The 23,639-nt window shown below is 38.9% G+C and overlaps 1 protein-coding gene across 14 annotated transcripts in view; it reads left to right on the forward strand.

The window, feature by feature from the left end:
* The window catches only part of fbrsl1 (fibrosin-like 1), a 955,204-nt gene that overhangs the window by 824,685 nt on the left and 106,880 nt on the right, over positions 1 to 23,639 (forward strand). For all 14 annotated transcript variants that reach the window (XM_059654893.1, XM_059654894.1, XM_059654898.1 and 11 more), the window contains one exon: positions 14,612 to 14,660. In XM_059654893.1, coding sequence (XP_059510876.1) covers positions 14,612 to 14,660 — 49 coding nt within the window. The remainder of the gene's footprint in view (positions 1 to 14,611; positions 14,661 to 23,639) is intronic.

Here is a 23,639-nt window from a genome sequence, read left to right on the forward strand (position 1 = left end):
AACAAATACCTCTGGAACAAATACCATCGGCAAAAAAAAAACTATTCAGATCCTAGCAATCATCTTTAATTTTTGTCATAAAATTATAAAGAACTCCTAGAAAATCTAGGCCAAAAAGCAATCTGTGAAACCTTAATGTGTCAAATTGAGTATCAAAACCGTTAATTAGAACCTTTTAACTTGTTTTGCTGAAGTTTTATTTTTGCAAAGATAAATTTTTGATGCTTGTCCTCAGTAGGCTACTTATCAGACACCATAAATTCAATTTGGCTAGAGGTCTTTGAATTATCTACTGAAGTCGGTTTGCATTTTACCAAAGAGAATGTAGATGTTGGCGTGTTCGCCAAGCTGGAAGGTTTGATAGCAGACGTTTCATCCCCTTACTAGGTGACATCCTCAGTGCTGTGGAGCCTCCTGCGAAGCCTTCTGCTATCAAACCTCCCAGCTCGGCAAATACGCCAGCACCTGAGCTACAAATCTTCACTCAAACTCTGAATACCAAGGAGAGTATTGTTGGATAAGCTAGTGGCTTTGCTACAATCACCGTCTGATATAAAATACCTTAGAGCCAAGCTCAGTATCAAAGTTCTTGGTGATTATGATGCACCTTTGTCTTGTTCATGAAAAAAATTTATTTTGTCAAAACATTTAATTGATAAACACAAATTTATGTTTTTTGAGATCACTTTGCTTGGGCTCATAAGATGATTTTCTGGATTTTTCCAGATTTTGGGAGAGGTACAATGTGCAATACATGCATTTCACATCTACTTTAATAAATAAATGATTTACCAGATTTTGTTAGCTGTAAATAAATGATGACAATAAAATCTGCTTCCATGTTTCTCTAAATGATTTCTATATAAATACATAGAAATAAATCTTTGAAATATTTCAGACCTTCAGATCAAATTGACACTACTGATCTTGGATGCATGATTATATTGGAGATTGTGGGCTAATATTTAAAATGGGTATAACCTCTGCAGTTGACACAACACACAAAATGGCAGTGTTAAAAACAACAATATTTTGAATTTGACTCTCAGTTTCATCGCCATTAGACCTGTAAGTAAGGCAGACAAGTTTGCTGCAATTATCATCTTTTATATCTTTAGACTTCACAATTAACATGCCCAAATGTATCATCAATTATGCATTGCTAAACAAACATACATTCTGTCTCCAAAAATAAAACTAAGTTTTCTGCTCTTATACCTGTCTCTTCACCCTTCGGATAGGATTTTTGATGACATATATATTTTATTGTACATTTATTAACGGGTGAAATGTTGCCAAACTGCAGATTGCAAAAGTCTAAGAAATGAATGCAGAGTATGCACTGAAGCAGTACCTGATGATAAACCTCAAGTGTCAGGCTTTCGACACATCTGGCAGCTGTGAGGGAAGTTAAACACAGATCTGTATCTGACTCCATGGTAATAAAATACAGGCCTGATCTTCCATGAAGATTAATTCAACATGCAATTATATCTTATCTCTATACTTCATATAGTATTATACAAATTCTACCATAACATGACATGCTCCTAAGTTAAAAGGCATTTTCATCTCATTGGGCACTGCTTTCCATCAACATTTTACAAGATTTGTTTGTACTGGTTTTAGTGTAGCACACTTTGGTCCAGTTATAAACCTTGTGATTTCTGTCACATCATTTAAAAAACTCTCAGCTGACCAAACAGGTAGATCAGAGTAAACCGGTTGATGTGGTGTATATGGATTTCAGCAAGGCATTCAATAAGGTTCCCCACAGTAGGCTATTGTACAAAATGCGGGGGAATGGAATTGTGGGAGATATAGCAGTTTGGATCGGAAATTGGCTTGCTGAAAGAAGACAGAGGGTGGTAGTTGATGGGAAATGTTCATCCTTGAGACCAGTTACCAGTGGTGTACCGCAAGGGTCGGTGTTGGGTCCACTGCTGTTTGTCATTTTTATAAATGACCTGGATGAGGGCGTAGAAGGATGGGTTAGTAAATTTGCAGATAACACTAAGGTCGGTGGAGTTGTGGATAGTGTCGAAGGATGCTGTAGGTTGCAGAGAGACATAAATAAGCTGCAGAGCTGGGCTGAGGGGTGGCAAATGGAGTTTAATGCAGACAAGTGTGAGGTGATGCACTTTGGTAGGAGTAACCAGAAGGCAAAGTACAGGGCTAATGGTAAGATTCTTAGTAGTGTAGATGAGCAGAGAGATCTCGGTGTCCATGTACACAGATCCTTGAAAGTTGCCACCCAGGTTGACAGGGCTGTTAAGAAGACATACAGTGTTTTAGCTTTTATTAATAGAGGGATCGAGTTCCGGAACCAAGAGGTTATGCTGGAGCTGTACAAGACTCTGGTGCGGCCGCACTTGGAGTATTGCGTACAGTTCTGGTCACCGCGTTATAAGGAGGATGTGGAAGCTTTGGAAAGGGTGCAGAGGAGATTTACTAGGATGTTGCCTGGTATGGAGGGAAGGTCTTACGAGGAAAGGCTGAGGGACTTGAGGCTGTTTTCATTAGAGAGAAGAAGGTTGAGAGGTGACTTAATTGAAACATATAAAATAATCAGAGGGTTAGATAGGGTGGATAGGGAGAGCCTTTTTCCTAGGATGGTGACGGCGAGCACAAGGGGGCATAGCTTTAAATTGAGGGGTGAAAGATATAGGACAGATGTCAGAGGTAGTTTCTTTACTCGGAGAGTAGTAAGGGAATGGAACGCTTTGCCTGCAACGGTAGTAGATTCGCCAACTTTAGGTACGTTTAAGTCGTCATTGGACAAGCATATCGACGTACATGGAATAGTGTAGGTTAGATGGGCTTGAGATCAGTATGACAGGTCGGCACAACATCGAGGGCCGAAGGGCCTGTACTGTGCTGTAATGTTCTATGTTCTATCTTGTTGAGTTTGCTTTGTGTGCCACTTGTAGCTGAGAGGTTTTTTTTTAAAGATAGAATATACTCTCAGTGATTATACTGTGAACCAGAAGACACTAAATCCAAATGTATTTCCAATCCAAATATTTCATACAACCGTCTTGGAAGTTTTCAATATTCAAATTCCCTGGTTGTGGAATAAAGTAGTGCCATATCAGCTTGTGATTCGTGGTAAAGAATGGATGTTAACTGGTTTGGTGCAGCTTGTACTTGTTTTCAAAGAAGTGAGGTTGGTACAATGAATAAACTGTCAGTTGGGTTCAAAACACTGCACAAATCAGCCTGGTTTGCAAGTGCATCATTCTTCATTTTCCATTTGACTAAGATAAACCAAACTGCATGTAATTTGAAAATTACAATCATATCATGTTGATGTAGTATGGCTTGCAGTTAGATTTAATGAAGGTAACCCAGATTTTCACTTCATACATTTTAGTCAGTTCCCAACAGTATCTTCTCATTTTTGTTTCTTTTCTGTAACTTCTCTGCTGATTGTAATATAAACTTCATGTGCTGTGGTTATGTATTTCCTAATCAGTAAATTTATAATGCATGTTAAAAAAAATTTACCTACAGTGTGTAGCCTTACTTCCTGCTGTAATACAATTTCAAAGGACTGAGACAGAAGAACAGATATCAGAACTGTAGTCAATGCTTAGACTTGGACTGGAAGTATTGTTGAACAAAAGCTAACTCCTTCATTGACTGTTTCAGTGATGCAGGAATTCCATCTGAGGTAGGAGACTAATAAAGGTGATCCCTAAAAGAGACTGAAAGCTGTTGATTAAACTTCTGAAATGTGAAAATTATTGTTCACTTGAGGGGCATGCAGAGATCAAGAGGTAATTCAACAAATGGATCTTGAGAACTTCAAGTTTTGAGTGCTGATAGTCTAGGTTCTGGAAGAAATTTGTGTGCGCGCAGACTGGAGATTTCAAAAGGCTGAATACAGCTGAAAGATAGTAGAGGTTGTTGAAATGAAGAAGTAAAACTGGAAGGTTTAACCACTGTGAAGAGCATCAACAACAAAGTGATGAAAAAGCAATTGTAAGTGGAACCTGGTAGCTACAGCTCCCAGAAGAGGGGAATTCATCAATTGTGAGAGGGGAATTATGGCCACTGCTTGCTGCTAGGTTATACTGACATTAGTGTGAATCCACATTGGCATGCTGCCGGCACTTAAGACGAGCTTGTTTACATTGGCAGTATGTTTTGCAGCATGTAGATCAAATGTGTGGCATTTCAGAGGATCAGGCTTGTGTCTGTTTTGAATCAACCCTCTGAAACAGATTTGGACTATGCTTGTATCACAGACATGCTGAAATAGTGTACTGAATGTGTGCCAATCTAGCACAAAACGTTCTTGTGTTATGAGTGAGAGAAGAACAGTAAAGTTAATGTGGATTCAGCTAATTAGGTTTATTTTTTACATTTCAGGAACAACTTAGTCTAATAATCTGGATTCAACCAGTTTGACTGTCATGATTCTTATTAACTCTGCAAATTAGATTTAGAGCCTTTTCCAAAATTCCCTTTTTTTTGCTGCTTTCATTTCTCATTAGGTACCAATCCTTGGCTAGGCAGCTTGACTTGTTTTTCTCTAATCTTTTTATCTTTTTGTTCCTCTTCCCTCCCTGTCTGCCTTCTATCTCGTTCATCTGCTTTTCACTTGTTTCTTCTCTTTCTCCCATCCATATACTAACTCCAAAGAGTTAGCAGCAGCAGTTTCAAGCGATAAAACACCAGACAGGCATTCACTGATTAATCGGTCCTGCGCTGCCCTGATAGGGTGTTAATTTGTAAAGTTAATGGACAGGCAGCCATGATAAGCTGCAGCAGCTGCTTTGTAGCTGTTAGTGTAGTAAAAGGGAGGGGGGATGGGTCAGATTTGACACCAACTGGCAACAGACTAATATTTTGCTTGTATGTGAAAAATGCTTGTCGTAAAAGTGTTTAATGTGTTTATAACATAAAAGGCAGTGGAACATGTGTTACAATTTGGAACTAGTTCAAGTGTCGGGGGAAGGAGGCGTGTTGGTAATAAAATGTTGCCGTGACTGCAAAATGACATATGTATATAGAGTGGTGTCTACTGCCAGCATAATTTTACTCCTCTATGCCAAGCTTTCCCTTCTGTGCTGTTGCACTGATATATGCAGGCACCTTGCATGGAGAGAAATCCTAGTTATGATATTGCCAAGAGCTTGTGGTATTTTGTATAGCTGCCAGCTCTGGGGTTTATATGGCAGTTTGGTATCTGGTGATGAGGGAGACCAAATCCTTGTATCGGCTCTACATTATCGGAGGGTACAAAGAAAGACTTTGAGTTGGTCGAGGTTAGCTGATAGTAAGAAGCAAAAAGAGTATCAGGAGATAAAACATACACTCCTTAGGGAGTATTTAAACTGCACTGAGACTTCATGCTGAACTCCCTTTGCTTGAATATCATTCTACAACTGTTTTAGCCAGCATAGCTTGGGAGTTTGTGACCTCAAGAGCTTTTAAAGCCCTTTCCTTAGGGGAGCTTTGTTGAGCTCAGAGGAAGGTGATTCATAAAGCGTAGCTAATGGAGGGAATTGGGAAGAAAAACTCTGCAGCTGATGGCCCTCCAGAGGGTATCTGTGGCTTCAGGCTTAATACACGGACATGCTCAGAGGTCAAGTTTCCTGCAGTTTGTTGGGCAGGGCTTGCGTTTCCAGATGAAAAAGATACTGTAGTGAACATTAATGAATGTAGCAGCCTCAAAACACATGACCCAGTGGGACTCCAGCCTGTGGACTTGTTGATAAACAATTTGCTTTCATCCTATAAAAATCATACTTATTAACTTCTCGCTTGTAGTATACCGCTATTAATTTTTTTTGGTCTATAAAAGCTAATCTTTTAACATTTATTTTTATTTTGAGTGAGAGGAGGATTAGAAGGTAAAGAATAATTCAAATCTGTAATTTTTTTTAACTGTAAAGGTTCAAAGTGATTTTTACTAAATCTGTATAATGATGTTTTCAGTGACCGAGTGAATTCCATATTTCTAACTGAAAATGAGACGAGTGAGGCAGTTTTAAGTAAAGAATTTGGATTTCTGGTGGGGAGGGTAACATTCCAGTTTCGAAAGTACTAATTAGTTTAAGATTGAGCATCTTAAAAAGCTTGTTGCTTTTTTTTACTCAGAATTCAGTTCAGTCCCTTAATCTGCAGTCTGCCCACACTGAAGGGACAGGCTTTGCAATTACAAGGAAGGTCTGATTCTTTTGGCTATTCAGACCTATCTTCTATTAAACACATGGTAATTTTCCACTAATTGTTATGTATACTTATTACATGCTTTGGAGAACACAAGTTGTATATTGTATTCTGGTTAAAATGTGTTCCAAGTTGTGTACTGTTATATGGTACTTGTTACCTATTTTCTTTTAGTCAAAAATGACTTTTCACCAACACCAGCCTGCCATTCAGAGTTGATCAAAATTTCAGTGTCTCTAATTCTGATTTAACATGGTTGAGAACAATCATTGAAAGCTATTTTGCAGGAGTTCGCACTAGGATAGTGTGCAGTTAATAGAAATGAATCCACTGTGTTCAGGAAGGAAATAGTTTTGCTTTTTCAAATTTTATGCACTTAGGAGAATTATACACCATGGGTACAGACTCTCAGCATACAAAATCCACAGGATTGGTTGAAGACTAAGATATTTAACTTGTTGGTGCTTATGCACGATCCTTTCAGACATCCACACTTACAACAAACAGTAATTTCTTTTTTTAACCCTTTGAGTGCTATAGATTCTTCATTCTGTAGCAAACAGACAATATGATAGATGCTTGGGAATAGTTAGCAGTGCAGATGAGAAATTATTAAGATAAAAGAGAACATTTTATCCGATGCTGAAATGAGGCCATAGCCTTAAAATAACTCCCTTTTATACTCTCTAGGACTGTTGCTTTCTTTGGTTCTAGTTTAGCAGTGTTGTCCCAGGCCAACAGTATGTATTTGCCTGATGAAATCAGCAAAGCAATGGATATGATCCATAATCACTTTGCCAGTCCAAGGTTGGTAACCATGAAAAACTGTAAACTTTCTGAGCATTATATCTGAAATGTACATACGTACCACATTCTTCCTACAAATCTAGGGAAAATTTATCATGAGTCGGTAGTGAATGCATACTAAACTGTATTTTCTATTTTTGTCTAAAATTTTTGTTTCAACTTTGCTATGCCAACACTTTGTAGGAACTTTATCTCCAAATTAATTCTTCAGTTGTACCCTGAAACAAAGATGATTGTGCAGCTAAAAATGCCAGATGAACTCAGCAGACCAGGCCACCTTTGTGGAGAGAGAAACAGAATTAACATCACCAGTGTGATATGGCTTCTCCTTTTCTTATTCACAAGATGAGGGTGTTGCTGGCTGGGCAACATTTATTGCCCAGAAGGCAGTTTAGAGTCAAACACATTGCTGTAGGTCTGGAGTCACCATGTAGGCCAGACCAGGTAAGGATGGCAGCTAAAGGACACTAGTGAACCAGATGGGTTTATCCTGACAGTTTACAATTGATTTGTGGTCATCCTTAGGTTCTTAATTCCAGACATTTGTTGAATTCAAATTCCACCATCCTGCCATGGCAGGATTTGAATACAAGTCCCCAGAATGTTTTCTGGGTCTCTGTGTTAACAGAAATACCACTAGCCCATTGCCTCTCCTGTTCTGCAGAACTGAAAGGAGCTAAAAGATGGTTGTTTTTAATTCTGTTCTTGGGAGAGGAGAAACAAATGGAACATATGGTAAGGATGCCCAGAGCAAGCAACTGAAAGATCTGGATAACTATCGCTGACAAACCATGTAGCATACCTCACACTTCTGGCCAGTGTTCCATTGAAGCTCAATACAAACTGGAGGGACAGCACCACACTTCCCTCTTTGGAACTTTACCATAAGACCATAATAAAAAGGAATAGTTGTAGACCATTTGGTCCCTCAAGTCTGTTCTGCTTTTCCATAAGACCATAGTTGATCTGGCACTCCTCACACCCACTTTCCTGCCTTTTCCCTGTAACTTCTGATCCCCTAATGAATAAAAATCGAACTTTGGCTCAAATATACACAAGGACTGTGTCCCCACTGCTCTGTATGGTCGGAGTTCCAAAGACTGCCAACCCTCTGAGAGAAGAAATTCTTCCTTTATTTCAGCTTTAAATTTACAACCTTCAGGACTCAACATTAAGTTCAACAACTTCAGAGTGTGACCTGTATCCTCCATTTTGACTGCACTCCACCTCACTGAAACTTGTTTGTGCCCTGTTGGCTTTGATGTCAGTACAGTGGACCCTTTTCACATCTATAATTTATTCTCTGTCTCTATCTCTCCTGTATCAACATTACCACTTGCCTTGAGGTTTGCTCTGGGCATGCTTACCATTTGTGCCACTCACTTCCCCACCATCTCTGTCGAAGACATTAAAAAGCACCAATTTCCAGTTCTTTTTGTTTTTGAAGAAGAGTCCTAACAGACTCAAAACATTAACTGTGTTTGGCTGTCCATAGATACTGCTGGTTCAGTTGAATTTTTCTAATATTTGTCTGTTGATTGCAGTTTGAAATGTGCATGTTCATACAATCTGTATACATGTGAACTACTCTAGTTTCCCCTAACTCTCATTGTACTGTACTTACACAGCAGAAAGCCACTACAAATGCCAAGTGTGCCATGCATATGTGCACAATCACCAGTTTCCTTGGATCTGAATATCTCATTGTCAGCTCTCTTTGTAAAGAATTCAGTGGCTAACTTCTGATTGAAGGTGGGAATGAGTGACCTTCTGCAATGTCGGTTTGAACTAGAGACAGGTCCTCTTTCTTGCCGACCTGTCTGCAGCCTTTAGCGTGGCTGACTACACTGTCTTCCTCTAATGCCTGTCTGCTGTCATCCAACTCTGACGAGCGACTCACACTTAATTCCATTCTTACCCATCTAATCTTAGCAAATTATCAATTGCAATGACTTCTCTTGGACATTTTTCCATTGGAGCCTACACCCCCAGGATCTAATCTTGATCTTCTCCAATTCCGCATTTTTTTTTTCCTTTATTCATTCAGAGGATGAGGGCATTACTGGCCAGGCAGCACTTATTGTCCATCCCTAATTGCCCAGAGGGCAGTTGAGTCAACCACATTGCTGTGGGTCTGTAGGCCAGACCAATTAAGGATGGCAGTTTCCTTCCCTCAAGGAAATTAGTGAACCAGATGGGTTTTTCTGACAATCGACAACGGATTCCTGGTCATCATTAGATTGTTCGTTCCAGATATTTATTGAATTCAAATTCCACCATCTGCCATGGTGGGATTCGAACCCGGGTCCCCAGAACATTGTGTGTCTCTGGATTAACAGTCCAGCGATAATACCACTGGCCATCGCCTCTCCTTGTATATTTGAACATACAATTTAAAAGTAGCAGTAGACTATTTTCCCCCCTTGAATATGGTCTGGCATTCAATAAGATCATGAATGAGCTGCTTATGTTTCAACTTCCACATTCCCAGTTATCACTGATAATTTTGATTCCCTTTCCTAATAAGCATCTGATCTGCCTCTGCATTAAAAATAGTCAATGGCCCCACCTCCACTAGTTGCTGAGGCAAAGTTCCAAAGTGTCTCAACCCTCTAAAAGAAAATATTTCCCTTAACCTTTATACAATTTTTAAACATTGTCCCCTACCTCTGGACTGAGAGAAGACATCCTTTCTACAAGCGAGCAGTCAGACCATTCAGGATCTTACATAATTCAGCAAAGGCATCACTCACTCTTCTAAACTCCAGTGGAAAAATGTCCCATCAGTTCAACCTTTTCTCAAGACAACATTCTCATTTCAGGTATTAATCTAGTAAACTACCTGTGAACCACTTCAAATACATTTCCTTCCATTCTTAATTAAAGAGAACAAATGTGCACAATATTAAAGATGGGGTTTCACCAGTGCCTTGTAACTGAAGTATACTGTCCTTCGTTTTATGTTCATTTCCTTTCATAATAAAGGATACTCCAAGGTGAGATCTCACCAAGGCTGTACACAACTCTAGTAAGACTTGCACTTAAATCTCCTTGAAGTGAAAGTCAGTATGCGACTTACGGTTTGAATTATTTTCTACACCTAAATGCTAACTTCTAATGACTCATGCTCAGGGTTACCTGGATTCTTTTTGAACCTCATATTTCCCAACACTTGCCCATTAAAGAAATATTGTGCCTTTGTTTTACTGTCTCTACTTGTATCCTAACTGTTTGTAACTCTTGAACACTAACAACTAGATCCTGTTGTATCTCAGAATTCTGCAGCCATTCTCCAATTAAATTATATTTTGCCCTTTTTTATTCTTCCTGCCAAAGAGAATAACTTCACATTTTCCTACGCTATATTCCATCTACCAGAATTTTGCCCACTCACTCAAACTTTCTATATATGTCTTCTTTGCAACACAACATACTTCTTTTGTGTCCTCTGCAAATTTAGCTTTTGCTTCCCTCATCTAAGTCATAGAAATCGTAAAAAGCTGAGATGACTTATTACATCTCTTCTGAATGACGAAAGATGAGAGGTGACTTGATAGAGGTGTACAAAATGATCAGAGGTATAGATACAGTAGACAGCCAGAGACTTTTTCCTAGGGTAGAGGTAGCTTTTACGAGGGGACAGGTGACTGTATGTGAATCCCGTTCATCTAGAAGCAAAGTTTCAACTACTCATATGTACACGGATGACACCCAATTGTACCTCACCACTATCTCTTTTGTTCGACTCCTGCACTGATGCTCAATTATCTGACTACTAATATGGCACCCACCACTGGATGGGTAGACCTTTTCTCTAGATAATTATTAGGAAAACTCCAGCAGTTGTCTTTAGTCCCTGCTCCCAGACTTCATTCCCTAGCTACCAAGCACCAAGCCTGTCCCTATAGCTGGCCATAGTCTGAGTGTAAAGCAGTTTGTGTGCAACCTTGGTTTCATTTTGACCATGCATTGAGCCAAACCTGTATTTGTGCCAATACCAATTCAGCTTATTGTCATTTCTGAGAGATTGAGCAATTTAATTCCACTTCAGTTCACCTTCTGAAACCTTCATTCGTTCCTTTGTTACCTGAAGCTTTACTGTTCTAATGGCTTGTTACACTCCTGCCTTGTTACACCTAATCTATCTCTCTCAATTCCAAAGCTTCACCATCATTTAAGTGAAGAAATTGATGCTGGATAGGCTCAGGTTGCTTTCCTTAGAGTAGCGAAAGCTGAGAGGGGACCTAATTGAGGTGTATAAGATTTATGACAGGCATGGACAGGGTGCATAAGAAGCAGCTGTTCCCCTTTAGTTGAAACATCAGTAAGGAGGGGCAAGAGTAGTAGAGGAAATTTGAGGAAAACTCATTTCACACTGAGGGTGGTGGGGGTCCAGAGACACGATCTGGGAGGATAGTAGAAATGGGAAATCTCATAATCTCTGGAATGGCAGTAAAGATTAATCTGGTGAACCATTGTTGTTCTCGCTCCATGTATAGTGTACCTTTAGCTAGGAGATCAAAACTGGGCATAATACTCCAAGGTGAGATCTCACCAAGGCTGTACACAACTCTAGTAAGACTTGCACTTAAATCTCCTTGAAGTGAAAGTCAGTATGCGACTTACGGTTTGAATTATTTTCTACACCTAAATGCTAACTTCTAATGACTCATGCTCAGGGTTACCTGGATTCTTTTTGAACCTCATATTCCCCAACACTTGCCCATTAAAGAAATATTGTGCCTTTGTTTTTTTTCAGCCAAAGTGACGTCATACATTATATTCCCTCTAAAAGTGAAATTATCCTATTTTTACCAGACCAAAGGGCGAGAGACAATTGGTGATGGTTTAACCGGAGGTTCACTGTGCCTCAAGCAAAGGGAGAGGATAAGAAGGCGTGTCTTTCATGATAACCTCAGCCAGTCCATGAACTGAACCCATGCTGGCGTAACTGTGCACTGCAACCAGCCATTTAGCCAACTGAGTCAACTGACTCTGTACCCCTTCTACCATGAGTTAGTCCATTTGCTTAGCCTGTCCCAGTCATCTTAAAGCTTCCACACATGCTCCTAACCACCTTGTGTTCCCCCCATTCACTTTCTTATTCCTTGTCTCTGCCTTTTTGTCCACTAATGACGACCCCACAGGTAATTCTCCTATAACACAATAGTTGCGTTCTTGTGTGACTCATGCTATAGAAATCCCATTATAGGAAAACCGCTACACCTGTGCAGCAGAAAGTTCATGTTATCCAAATACCATCCACTATTAATCAATTGTGTAATTCGCCTTAACGAAACACGCGTTATAGCAGAACAACCTGTACTTCCAATCCCATGCCCCCTAATTGTGTGAAACCTTATCAGAAGCATTCTCAAAGTCCAAGTGCATCACATCCACAGATTCTCCTTTGTCTATGCTACCAGTAATATCCTCAAAGGAGATAACAAGGTGTAGAGCTGGATGAACACAGCAGGCTAAACAGCATCAGAGGAGCATGAAGGCTGACATTTTGGGCCAAGACTCATCTTCAGAATGGATTTATTTCTGAAGAAGGGTCCAGACCCGAAACGTCAGCATTCCTGCTCCTCTGAAACTACTTGGCCTGCTGTGTTCATCCAGCTCTACCCCTTGTTATCTCAGATTCTCCAGCATCCATAGTTCCTACTATCTCCTCCTCAAATGATAACAAAGTGTGGAGCTGGATGAACACAGCAGGCCAAGCAGCATTTTAGGAGCACAAAAGCTGATGTTTCGGGCCTAGACCCTTCTTCAGTTCCCATTGTTTCTTCCTCAAATGAACTTTGATTATCAAAATGCTTTCTGTTTCAAAAATGCATGTTGACTACCCAAGTTTGCTCCTCTTTTTTCTAAATGTTCAAACCTAATATCTCCTTTGTGGCTCAGTGTCATACTCTGTATTGTAGTGTTCTTTTTAAATGCCTTGGGACATTTTATTATGTAAAGGATGCTATATAACCTGTTGCAGCTAATGCTGTAATAGGGTCAATTGATGCAATTTTTTAGCTGCTAGATCTTAGAACTGTGACAAAAATCATCCACATAAACCAATTAAGCAGGTTGGATTTAAATTGTATTGTATACTTGCAGCTGCTACTGTAAGTGGTTTAAGCTTTCGATCAGCAGTTTGTCAGCAGTATTGCTCTGCTGCATCAAGGTAGAAACCCAGTGTTGGGATCACTAGCTGACACTGCCTTTGAGCAATCCAGAAATTATTTGAACATATAACAAGCATTTTCCTTCCAAGTTTACATATGTGAACTGAATGGATGAAAAGAAGTTTGATTGATTTGTGGCCAATAGAATATGCATCCACACCTTTTTTAATAAGTAGCTATTTTTACTAACTTTGCTCAAAGTCTCCAAATTGTGATTGTTTTTGGATTTGTGTTTGAATATTTTTGTTTATAGTAGTAGAATTTCCTTTTTAAGAATGCTGCTTCTATTTTATAAACAAAATGTTCAGATTGCCAATGGTAGAAATTTATGAGTAAAAATAATGAGTTAGCTGCACAGTCCTAAATTGTCATTTTGCAAGTGGTGGTGTTTACACCTCCTATAAAATATATTGTACACATTTAAAAGCCTCATATATGTTATCCCCAAATTAGCGAGCAGCAGCTTTCAGAGTCCCAAACCATTTTAACATAGTTGTTAATCCTTTACCTTACCACCCTTCATTGGCATTAAGCAAATTGTGTAGCTGCTTACATTAGCTGGGTTACTTGAGAATCCTGTAACCACAGATGGTTTTCATTGAAAATCAATTTTGAGTACAAAAGGTTTACTGAGCCTGACAAGTCAGGTTTATGACTGGTGGGAAGTCTTGGCATGTGAAACTTGAAGTTCAATCCCCTTGCGCCAAGGGGAGACCAGATCAAAGTGATGGGGTTAATTGACTAAATGGCACTGTCTAAGTAAGCCGGGGCTGAGGGGATCAAAGAAATTTGCTAGAACTTTGCCGACTGCTGCATCAGTTCCATCCAGGGGTGCAACATGGAGTGTATATGTTCCTTTCTTCCTGCGTTTTTGAAAAATTAGTGAAAATAGTTCTGACATAACCCATAGTCTGGTTGCTTCAACTCCAAATATTCAGTTTTGCGAGAAATTTGTCGACTGAAAGTGTTTGCAAAATCCTTATGAATTGCATGTCCTGCAGTGCAAATATCATGGCTCTGGCAGCTTTGGCTTGTGTTTCAAGGCCTGTGGGTTGCTTTCTACTGAATAGCCTGTCCACACAATTTGAAAATATATTTGTTGAAGAGCTAGAGCTTGTTTATAGCCATATTTTCTCTCTTTCCATGCCATATTTTGTTTATTCGCATGGGACTGTTATGTAAGAGCATTTTTCTTTGAAGAACCCTTGAAATGCAGCCACAACTGTTTCCTCACTAAAAGTTGGATTGAAAGACTTCATTTTCCAGTTAAACCCAGGCAAATAGAATATATGAAATCTATTGACATTATGCTCTTTTAAAAAGTGTGTATTGCTAATGATCTCATGAGCTTTGACGGCAGAACACTTCCCTCTACTGGTGATTTTCAAGTAATACTTTGGATTATAACCTAAATGTTAACTATATCTTCTCCACTTTTCCCACAGGTATCAGATGTAGGCTCGGAGAAACTCTTCTCACCTGCAGCAAGTAAAGGTATGTTTATTTTCTCATTTAGGGCAGGATTTGCCTTCTTGAATACACTCTCAAGTCAAAGGGGTTTTTGTCATTCAGTAGCATCTTCCAAATTGGTTTGCTTCACTTCTGCTTTTGGATATAAATCAGTGCATTTAATGGAAGCTGTACTAAAAATTAATGGTGGGAATTAGCAAATTGCCTGAAGTGTACTTGAAATCTGTTCTATAGAACTTTACGGCCGGTTCACCAAATATTAGTCAAATTCTGTACAACTCTGAGATTTATAAGGACATTTAGTTCTTAAGGTTGGAACTTCACTTGCAGATTTTAATTCATCATATAAGTCTGTCTCAACATGATATTCACTATTGTTCACACGTACTGGTCAATGTCAGCATTATGATGTATTGAAAATCAGTTCGGAAGGGTTCTGCGATTCTCAAAACTTCCTCTTCTTTCTGTCTTCTCCCTCAGACTTCCTCAGAATTACTTTTGAATATTGGAATGCCTACAATGATGTCTGATTAATGTGCCATATCTGTTGCGAGATGTATTTATTCAGTTAAGAATGTGCAAGCACAAAAGTGAACCTCAATAGTCAGAGCTCCACAACAGCTTTATTGTCTTAATGACTACCATTAGGAATTTTCAGCTTGGTATATTTTCTTTCTTCTTAAAGTTGCTCACCAAATTTAGTCAAGATAGAGATATAGTACTTGAATATGTTAAAATTTCAGAACTCAAAATGCTCATATCTTCAGTAACTTCAAAAAATTAGCTGGTGAAGGTAGAGGTTTGACTTTTGCCATTTTTAGAAGGTACTGTGCTGCTTGATTTTGAAAAAAACGTACAGCAGTGTGCGTGTACTCTTTGTATTAGCTCTGTTTGACTTTTTTAAAGATGGCAAAGGAAAGGTTTTGATTAAAATGGATTAGACACTTACAGTTATAAGTCATGGTTTGTTTTTTGGCATTAAGGGTTCAATTGGTATCTGTGCATAAGATTCCAAGCAAAGGAATCTTCTCCCTAAGTAGAACCCAAAAGAACTGCGGATGCTGTAAATCAGCAACAAAAATGAAGTTGCCAGAAAAGCTTAGCAGGCCTGCAGTGTATGTGAAGGAGAAAACAGTTAACGTTTCATGTCTGGTGACCTTTCCTCAGAACGTTACGGCAGATGCTGCCAAACCTGCTGAGCTTTTCCAGAAACTTTGTTTTTGTTTCGAACTTCCTCCCTAAATTATTTGCCTCACTCATTTATTTTTCTGTCTCTGTCTCTTGTGCTCGCATGCTTGTGCCCTCTCCCTGTCGCCTGTGCACACTCCCACTGTGCAAACCTTCCTCTGTGACCAAAGTTCGGGTGAACTGACTTGACACCATCTGGTGTAGCTTCCTGTTTAATTTTGTGATGTACACTGATATTTTTACTATATGACTGCAAATTGATATTTATTTGATGCTTATAGTTTCTAGTATTTCAAGAACCTTTTACAAGGTTCACGTTCATTGTTTTTTTTTATTATAATACCTTTTGAGGACAATATGAACATTTTGTGCTGTAAACTATTGCTGATGAAACTTTAATGAGGTGAGCTGTTATTTGACCTTTATGCCTTTAGTATAAAGTTGCTTGCTGCAAACATTTTTTTTCAAACCCAGGAGTACAAAACTCCGACAGTATCCCCACCACCTCCTTTATTTTTTTTAATGAATCTGCTCAGAGATGTTACGACAGGTAACGTTTGGCCTTCTGGCCCAGAAATGTGGACATAACCTGTACACCTTAAGAACCCCTTCTATGATTTTTTTTTCTTTTTTGAGTCCAGAAATGCTCTTACACACAGCTGGACTTTATTATTACCATCACCAATCACTTGTGGTTCCTTTTTCATGTGACAACCACCACCAGTGAATCACCAGTGTTTTCACAATTGCTTAATTTATATGGAAATCCTATTAAGGGCAATTCAGACCATCAGAGGTAGGGGGAGGGGGCTAAATCAAAATGGAGTTGGAAAGGGAGATAGAAGTACTCCACCAGTGTGGTGCCTGGCTCACTCGAAAGGCATCGAGAGTGACAAGAGACATTGCACACTCCCTCTCGAAGGACATCTGGGCATGACTGTAGCTGCAGAAGAGGGGCAGAAGAGTCCTTTCTAATATAGCAAACCACAACAGTTACAGCTATGGATAGTCATCTTAAAACATCTGCTGAAGCTTTAGCAGAGATAATGGGAACTGGAGATGCTGGAGAATCCAAGATAACAAAATGTGGGGCTGGATGAACACAGCAGGCCAAGCAGCATCTTAGGAGCACAAAAGCTGACGTTTTGGGCCTGGGCCTAGACCCTTCATCGGAAAAGGATGATGAAGGGTCTAGGCCCGAAACGTCAGCTTTTGTGCTCCTAAGATGCTGCTTGGCCTGCTGTGTTCATCCAGCCCCACACTTTGTTATCCTGAAGCTTTAGCAGATCAGTTATGTTGTAAAGAATAAATTCCCCACCATTACATGAGAGATATTAAAAGGAAATTATTTTATGGAAAACTCATTTATTTGATACGGGATAATTTCTGAAGTGATGAGCGAGGCAGTTTAGTGTACAGGTGGGATCAATTAAGGTGTAAGATCTTTGGGGGGAAAATCTATTTCACAACACTTCCATTGGTGACATTGTTTTGGCGTTTTATGTTCAGCCACTTCTAAGCATGCAAATTAGGAGCAACGCTAAGCTGATTCACACTTCGAGCACGGTCTGCCATTTGGTAAGATCGTGATCATGGCCTCGACTCCATTTCCTACATCCAAACCATTTTACTCTGTTCATCTGTCTGCCTCAGCAGATCTGTTTGCATCGTCTTGGAAAGAAAATTGCAGACTCTCAACACTACGAAGATAAATTTCTCCTCACCTTATTTTTAATGCCTCCTATTCTAGCTACTCCGGGAGAGCATTTACCCTGTCAAGACCCCTCAGGATATTTTATAGTTCCATAAGGTCACCTGTCAATCTCCTAAGCTCCAATGGATAGAGGTCAAAACAATCCTACTTCCTTAAGATAACCCCTTCATCCCAGGAATCAGCAGTGTGATCCTTCTCTAATCTGCTCCAAATGTTTTTGTCCTTTTGTTAAATAAAGAGATCAAAGCTCTACTCACCACTCCATATGTCTCACCAATGGCCTATATGACTGTCATAAAAAATTTTTATATCCCTTCCCTTTGTAGTAAACAACACCATTCCATTTGCCTTTATAAGCACTTATTGTACTTACATACTACCTCTTTTTACTTATTGATCCTAAGGCAAACAACGTTAATTTTACAAGGAGATACAAACAAATGAACAAGGAACAAGAGTAGCCCACTCGACCCTTCAACCCTGCTCCACCATTCAATAAGATTCTGGTTAATCTGGTTTTAACCTCAACTTTACATGCCTGTATATCCCCATTAATCTTTCACCCCCTTAATAATTATCTATCTATCTCTGCCTTAAAAATATTCAAAGATTCTGCATTCTCTGCCTTTTGAGGAAGAGAATTCCAAAGATTGTCAACCTTCTGAGCGAAAAGATATTTCCCTATATCTTTCTTAAATGAGCACCTCCTTATATTTAAATTCTGACCTTTTTAGTTTTAGATTCTCCCAGAAGAGGAAACATCTTTTCAGCATCTAACCAATTAAGCTCCCTCAGGATCGTGTATGTTTCAATCAAATCACCGCTGACTCTTAGTTTAAACTCCAAAGAATACAGGCATAGCCTGCCTAGCCTTTCCTTGTAAAACAATCCGCTCATTCCCAGGTATTGGTCTGGTAAATCTTCCTTGAACTGCTTCCAAAGCATTAACATCCTTCCATCATATGGTTTCCAATACTGTACGCTGTATTCCAGATGCAGTCTCCTCAATGATCTGTGTAACTGAAGCATAACCTTTTTACTCTTGCATCCATTTATCCTTGAAATTTTATGTTTATTGGATTAGCCATCCTGATTACTTATTGAACCTGCATATTAACCTTGTGTGATTCAATGACCAGGTCACCTAGATCTCTCCGCAACCTCTTACCATTTAGATAATATGCTGCTTTTTCATTCTTTCTACCAAAATGGACTATTTCCCACTTTCTCTCATTATGCTTAATTTAACAGATTTTTGTCCATTCACTTAAACTATTCATATCCCTTTGTAGGCATTTCATGTCCTCTTCACAGCTCATTTGCTTACCTATCTTTTAAGTCATCAGAAAATTTAGCTGCCATACCCTTAGTGCTTTCATCCATTTCATTTGTATAACTTGCAAAGAGCTGATGCCCCAGCACAGACCCCTCTGGCATATTTTTTGATAACCTTGCAGCCTTGAAAAGACCCCTTCATTCCTACACTTCATTCCTTCTGCCTCTTATTAACCAACCAGTCTTCTAGATATGGTGATATGCTACATCCTACATTGAGGTTTTATTTAAATAGACTTTGTGGAACTTTATCAAATGTCTTCCAGAAATCTAAATATGATACATCCACTGGTTCCCCTTTATCAACATCACCAGTTACTTCTTCAAAGAATTCCAGTAACTTAGTTAAACGTGAATTCTGTTTGCCAAAGCTATGTCAGTTCTGATTGATTAACTTGAACTTAACCAAGTTATAAAGCGAACTATTCAAGTTAGAGAAGATGAGTTTAATAAGTACATTAAAGGTCATAAAAATTAGAGTTTTGCTGTATGTTAAGATGACAGAGAGTTTGAGGCTCATTTGGAGCATAAACACTTAGATGGATATGTCAGCTGAAGAGCATTTCTGTGCTGTGAAGCTCCTGTGTTAACCAAGGCAGACCCAAAAGTGTTTTTTGATCAGATTACTAGGAACCGAGTGTAGCAAAGAATGACATGGTTGCTGCTGCTTCTCTTTTGACTTTGTTTATTTCCTTTGGTAGCAAATTTGGCTTTGCTATGTTTCACATGGCACATCCATTGAATATTACAGCTCAAGTCAATACTATGCAGAGGAGAATTCACGGTGCAGTGCATTGAATGCATTTGTTAAGCTGTTAAGTGCTGCCTCACACCACTTTAGTTCTCCGGCAAGCAACTTGTTAGTAACACATTCTGAAAATATGTAATTCAGAGTTGAAGTAATGTGAAATATTTGCATTTATTTACTTTTTTGTCTTTGGAGAAATATCTCAAAAAATCAAGTGAAATGGAATCATCATTATGTAGACCAGTGTTTTTGATCTACTTTTCCCCATTATAACCCATATCAAGAGTTGAAAATTGTTGTGACTTCTCGATGAGAACTGAGGGAATTGGGTAGAGGAGCCATGAAAGCAGGCTTTTAGTTGAGCATTTGCACTGTTGTTATAATGTGATGGCCATTGCTGCTGCTGCTGCTGCTGCTGAGCTTGGGATCTCAAAACTTCAGCTTGTGGCCCTACCTCAATCTTGACCCCTGCTTTGGGAAGCCCTGATGTAGAAACACACAGTAAGATCTCAGAGATAACCCTGAATGATGTGCACAACAAAGTTGTGCGTGGCATGTGGAAAGTAGTCTGCATTGGAATATTTCTCAACATTTTTACACATTTCTTACTTTTTAACTGTTTGTTTTAAAATTCAAGAAGTTTTAAAACAATTGATTCTTCTACGATGGGCCAGAATATGGTTTCTGTCAATCATGATGCTTTTTAAAATGAATACATTGTAGCTTTTTTTGCTAAACTTGGTTTTTCCTTGTGCCTCAAATCAACTTTTCTGCATATACATCAGCTGAACACTGAAGCTTTTGTGAGATCACTGCAGTTTCATTGAAAAGTTGGCTTTAGTTCTGCAATAATTATTTAACTAAGCAAGTGAAAATTTCTGTTACTTATCTCACATCTATACTTCACTAATTTTTTTCATCTTATTTGTTGTCCCCTTTGCAATTTGCAATATTGTCATGTTAAATCAGAAAATGTTTGAGGAACATGACCGCTGCCAAGTGGTTGTCATAGTTCCAACAAAAAGCTCAGTTTTGCATTTTGCAATGGTGCTGATTTCTACAAAAACGAAGTCTGCATGGTACAAAATTCAGTAATTAATTGCTGTTGTTGTTGGGCATTTTATATAAATCAGACTGCTATTGAATTTAACATGGACATCATATAGTAATTTAGTCATCAGATTTCAAACTGTGTGCTTTTGCAAACCGTCTGCATTTTAATTCTGGTGATGGTGTTGAGCTTTCACTTAAGATTTATGACGAAAACAAATAGTTTCTATATTGTTAACAACTAGCACGTAAATGAGGTATTGCCCTTCCTGGCTTTCCCTTGTAAAAGTGGGAGGTTTCAGACATTTGACTGATGGATAGAAACTAGATAGTTGGTCTGTGTTTATTAGATAAAGAAAACTTTCTTAAAATCATCTGTGACCTTGGCTGGGGCAGTGCAATCCAGATTTTCTTAGACCCATGGTGCAGTCTCTATTCAAGTCAATGTACAATAGTCTACTGTTTAAAAAGCCTGATTTTTGTTTTGCAAACCAGCCGTAAAACATAGAGCTGGTTTAATTATTTTGGAAGGGTCTTCAGGATCTTTTGGGTTCAGGTTGGTTTTACTCTTCCTGTTCTGTTAACAGAATGTGCTGGCTTGTTGTGGAAGTCATGTTGTTGGCAAGAATGTAGACCACCGGAGGGTATTTTCTTTCTGTCCCATAAGCAAGCTCTGTTTTCCTCCTTTGGGACATTTCTAAAGCCTTTTCAAATCATGAAACATGTGGCCTGAAGGGAGAAATTGTCAGGCTTAGCCATAATCATGAGTTTTGCGTAGAAATCTGTAGAGAGAAAGTTAAAAGAGAGGATTCTTGGCCCATGATGTGTCTGTTAATAGAAATATTTTAGCTTGTGATAGGCAAGTTTACTGTTGTTAAATTGATATTTCACTAGATTTTTTTCAGTTTGACTACTTGACTTAGATGAAGTTTATTGGTTTAACTATATGTTGCATTTCACAGTTTCCAAAAATCAGATGATTTGGACATGAAGAGGCGAGCTTAATATTTAAAAATACTAATACAAGTTGATGAAGTTAAGAGTTAAACTTGTATGCCTTTCCCAGCTTGAGCGTGTGCAAGTTGTTTTTGTGAATAGTGCCTTATAGCTATGATTAATTTTGACCCTCAATATTAAGTGTGTTCCCAGAAAGTGTATTGAATTGAATGTTTACTGTGTCAACTTTAGTAGACCTGGGAAGCTTAAAGGATTATAATGCTAAACACAGCTGGCATTTTAAGCCATTCTTAATTGTTTCCATTAAACCTACCAATCTAACATGTTCTGCTCATAACCTGAGCAGATACACCAGGTATGACCTTTTGTATTTCTTCATGTTGATTATACCTTTCCTTATATGTCAGGATCTTTAAAATTGCTTGAAATACAAGTTGATTTTGAGAAAATATGTGTGTGATTACGTTATTTCTAAGAGTAACTACAACAAAGGTTTAACTTCAGAAAAAGCTTTTATGTCTTCCCTACTCACTAGAATCTGGTTTGAGGTGAGAGAAGTTGTTCAAGGGTTCAATCTATACTTTGTCACTTGTTGACAGTCAGATGTCCAAATTATTACATAATGTTATTACTAAACCGAAGGTGATGTATTTTTACTTCAAGGTCAAAATGACGTAATTTTGTTAGATATAGAGGTTTCTTTTGACTGTTTAATAGAAAACAGATAAACTAAGCAATTATACAGAAGGTAGATGTATTTTAGACATAGAACAAAGAACAGTACAACACAGGAACAGGTCCTTTTGGCCCAACAAAATTGTGCCAACTCATGATGCTTTTCTACACTTTAAAAAAAACCTTGTGTCTCTACATGCCAGTCCCTCTAACCTGGCTATTCATGTATTTGTCAAGATGCCTTTACAATGCTACTGTTGTATCCACCTCCACTGCTGCTTCTGGCAGTGCAATCATCTAGGCACTTACCACCCACTATGTGTAAAGACCTGCATCTCTTTTGGCTGACTCTCCTTTTACCTTAAAGCTGTGTCCCCTAGTAACTGACATTTCTAACTTAGGAAAAGAACTCAGACTATCGATTCTATCCATGCCTGTCAATTTTGTAAACCTCCATCAGGTCACCCCTGAGCCTCCAGCATTCAAATGAAAACAAACCAAGTTTGTCCAGTCTCTCCGAATAGCTAATACCCTCCAAACCAGGCAGCATCCTGGTAAACCATTTCGGTATCTTCTCCGAAGCTTCCACATCTTTCTGATAGTGTGGTGACTAGAACTGTACACAGTATTCCAAATGTGGCCTAACTAAAGAATTATACAACTGCAACATGACTTGGCAACTTTTTATACTCTGTGCCCCACCCAATGAAGACAAGCCTGCCATATCCCTTCTTGACCACTTTATCCACTTGTGTTGTCACTTTCAGGGCATTGTAGACCTGTATGCCTAAATCTCCCTGTATGTAATGCTGCTAAGAGTTCTGCCATTTACCTACACTTCCTGCATCGGATCTCCCAAAATACATCACCTCTGGATTAATGTGCATCTGCCATTTCTCTGCCCAAATGTCCAGTCTATCTTTCTATGGCGGGATCCTTTCGGCAATCTTCCTCACTTTCTTCAACTCTCCCAATCTTTGTATCAGTTATAAACCTACTGGTCAGGCCAACTACGTTGTCCTCCAAATCATTTACATGTATTATAAACAACACAGGTCCCAGCACTGGTCCCTGCGGAATACTTCTGGTCACTGATCTCCAGTAAGGAAGACACCCTTCCACCCCTATTCTTTGCCTTCTATGACTAAGCCAGTTCTGTACCCATTTTACCAGCTCAATATGGATCCCATGTGACTTAACTTGTTATATCATGCTGTCGTGAGAGACCTTGTCAAAGCCTTGCTAAGGCCCAGATAGACATTGTCTACCATTCTGCCCTCATCAATCGTCTTTGTCACTTCCTCAAAAAACTCAATCAAGTTTGTGAGACACAACC

The sequence above is a fragment of the Stegostoma tigrinum genome, chromosome 26 (genome assembly GCF_030684315.1).
Source record: "Stegostoma tigrinum isolate sSteTig4 chromosome 26, sSteTig4.hap1, whole genome shotgun sequence".
Taxonomy (NCBI): Eukaryota; Metazoa; Chordata; class Chondrichthyes; order Orectolobiformes; family Stegostomatidae; genus Stegostoma; species Stegostoma tigrinum.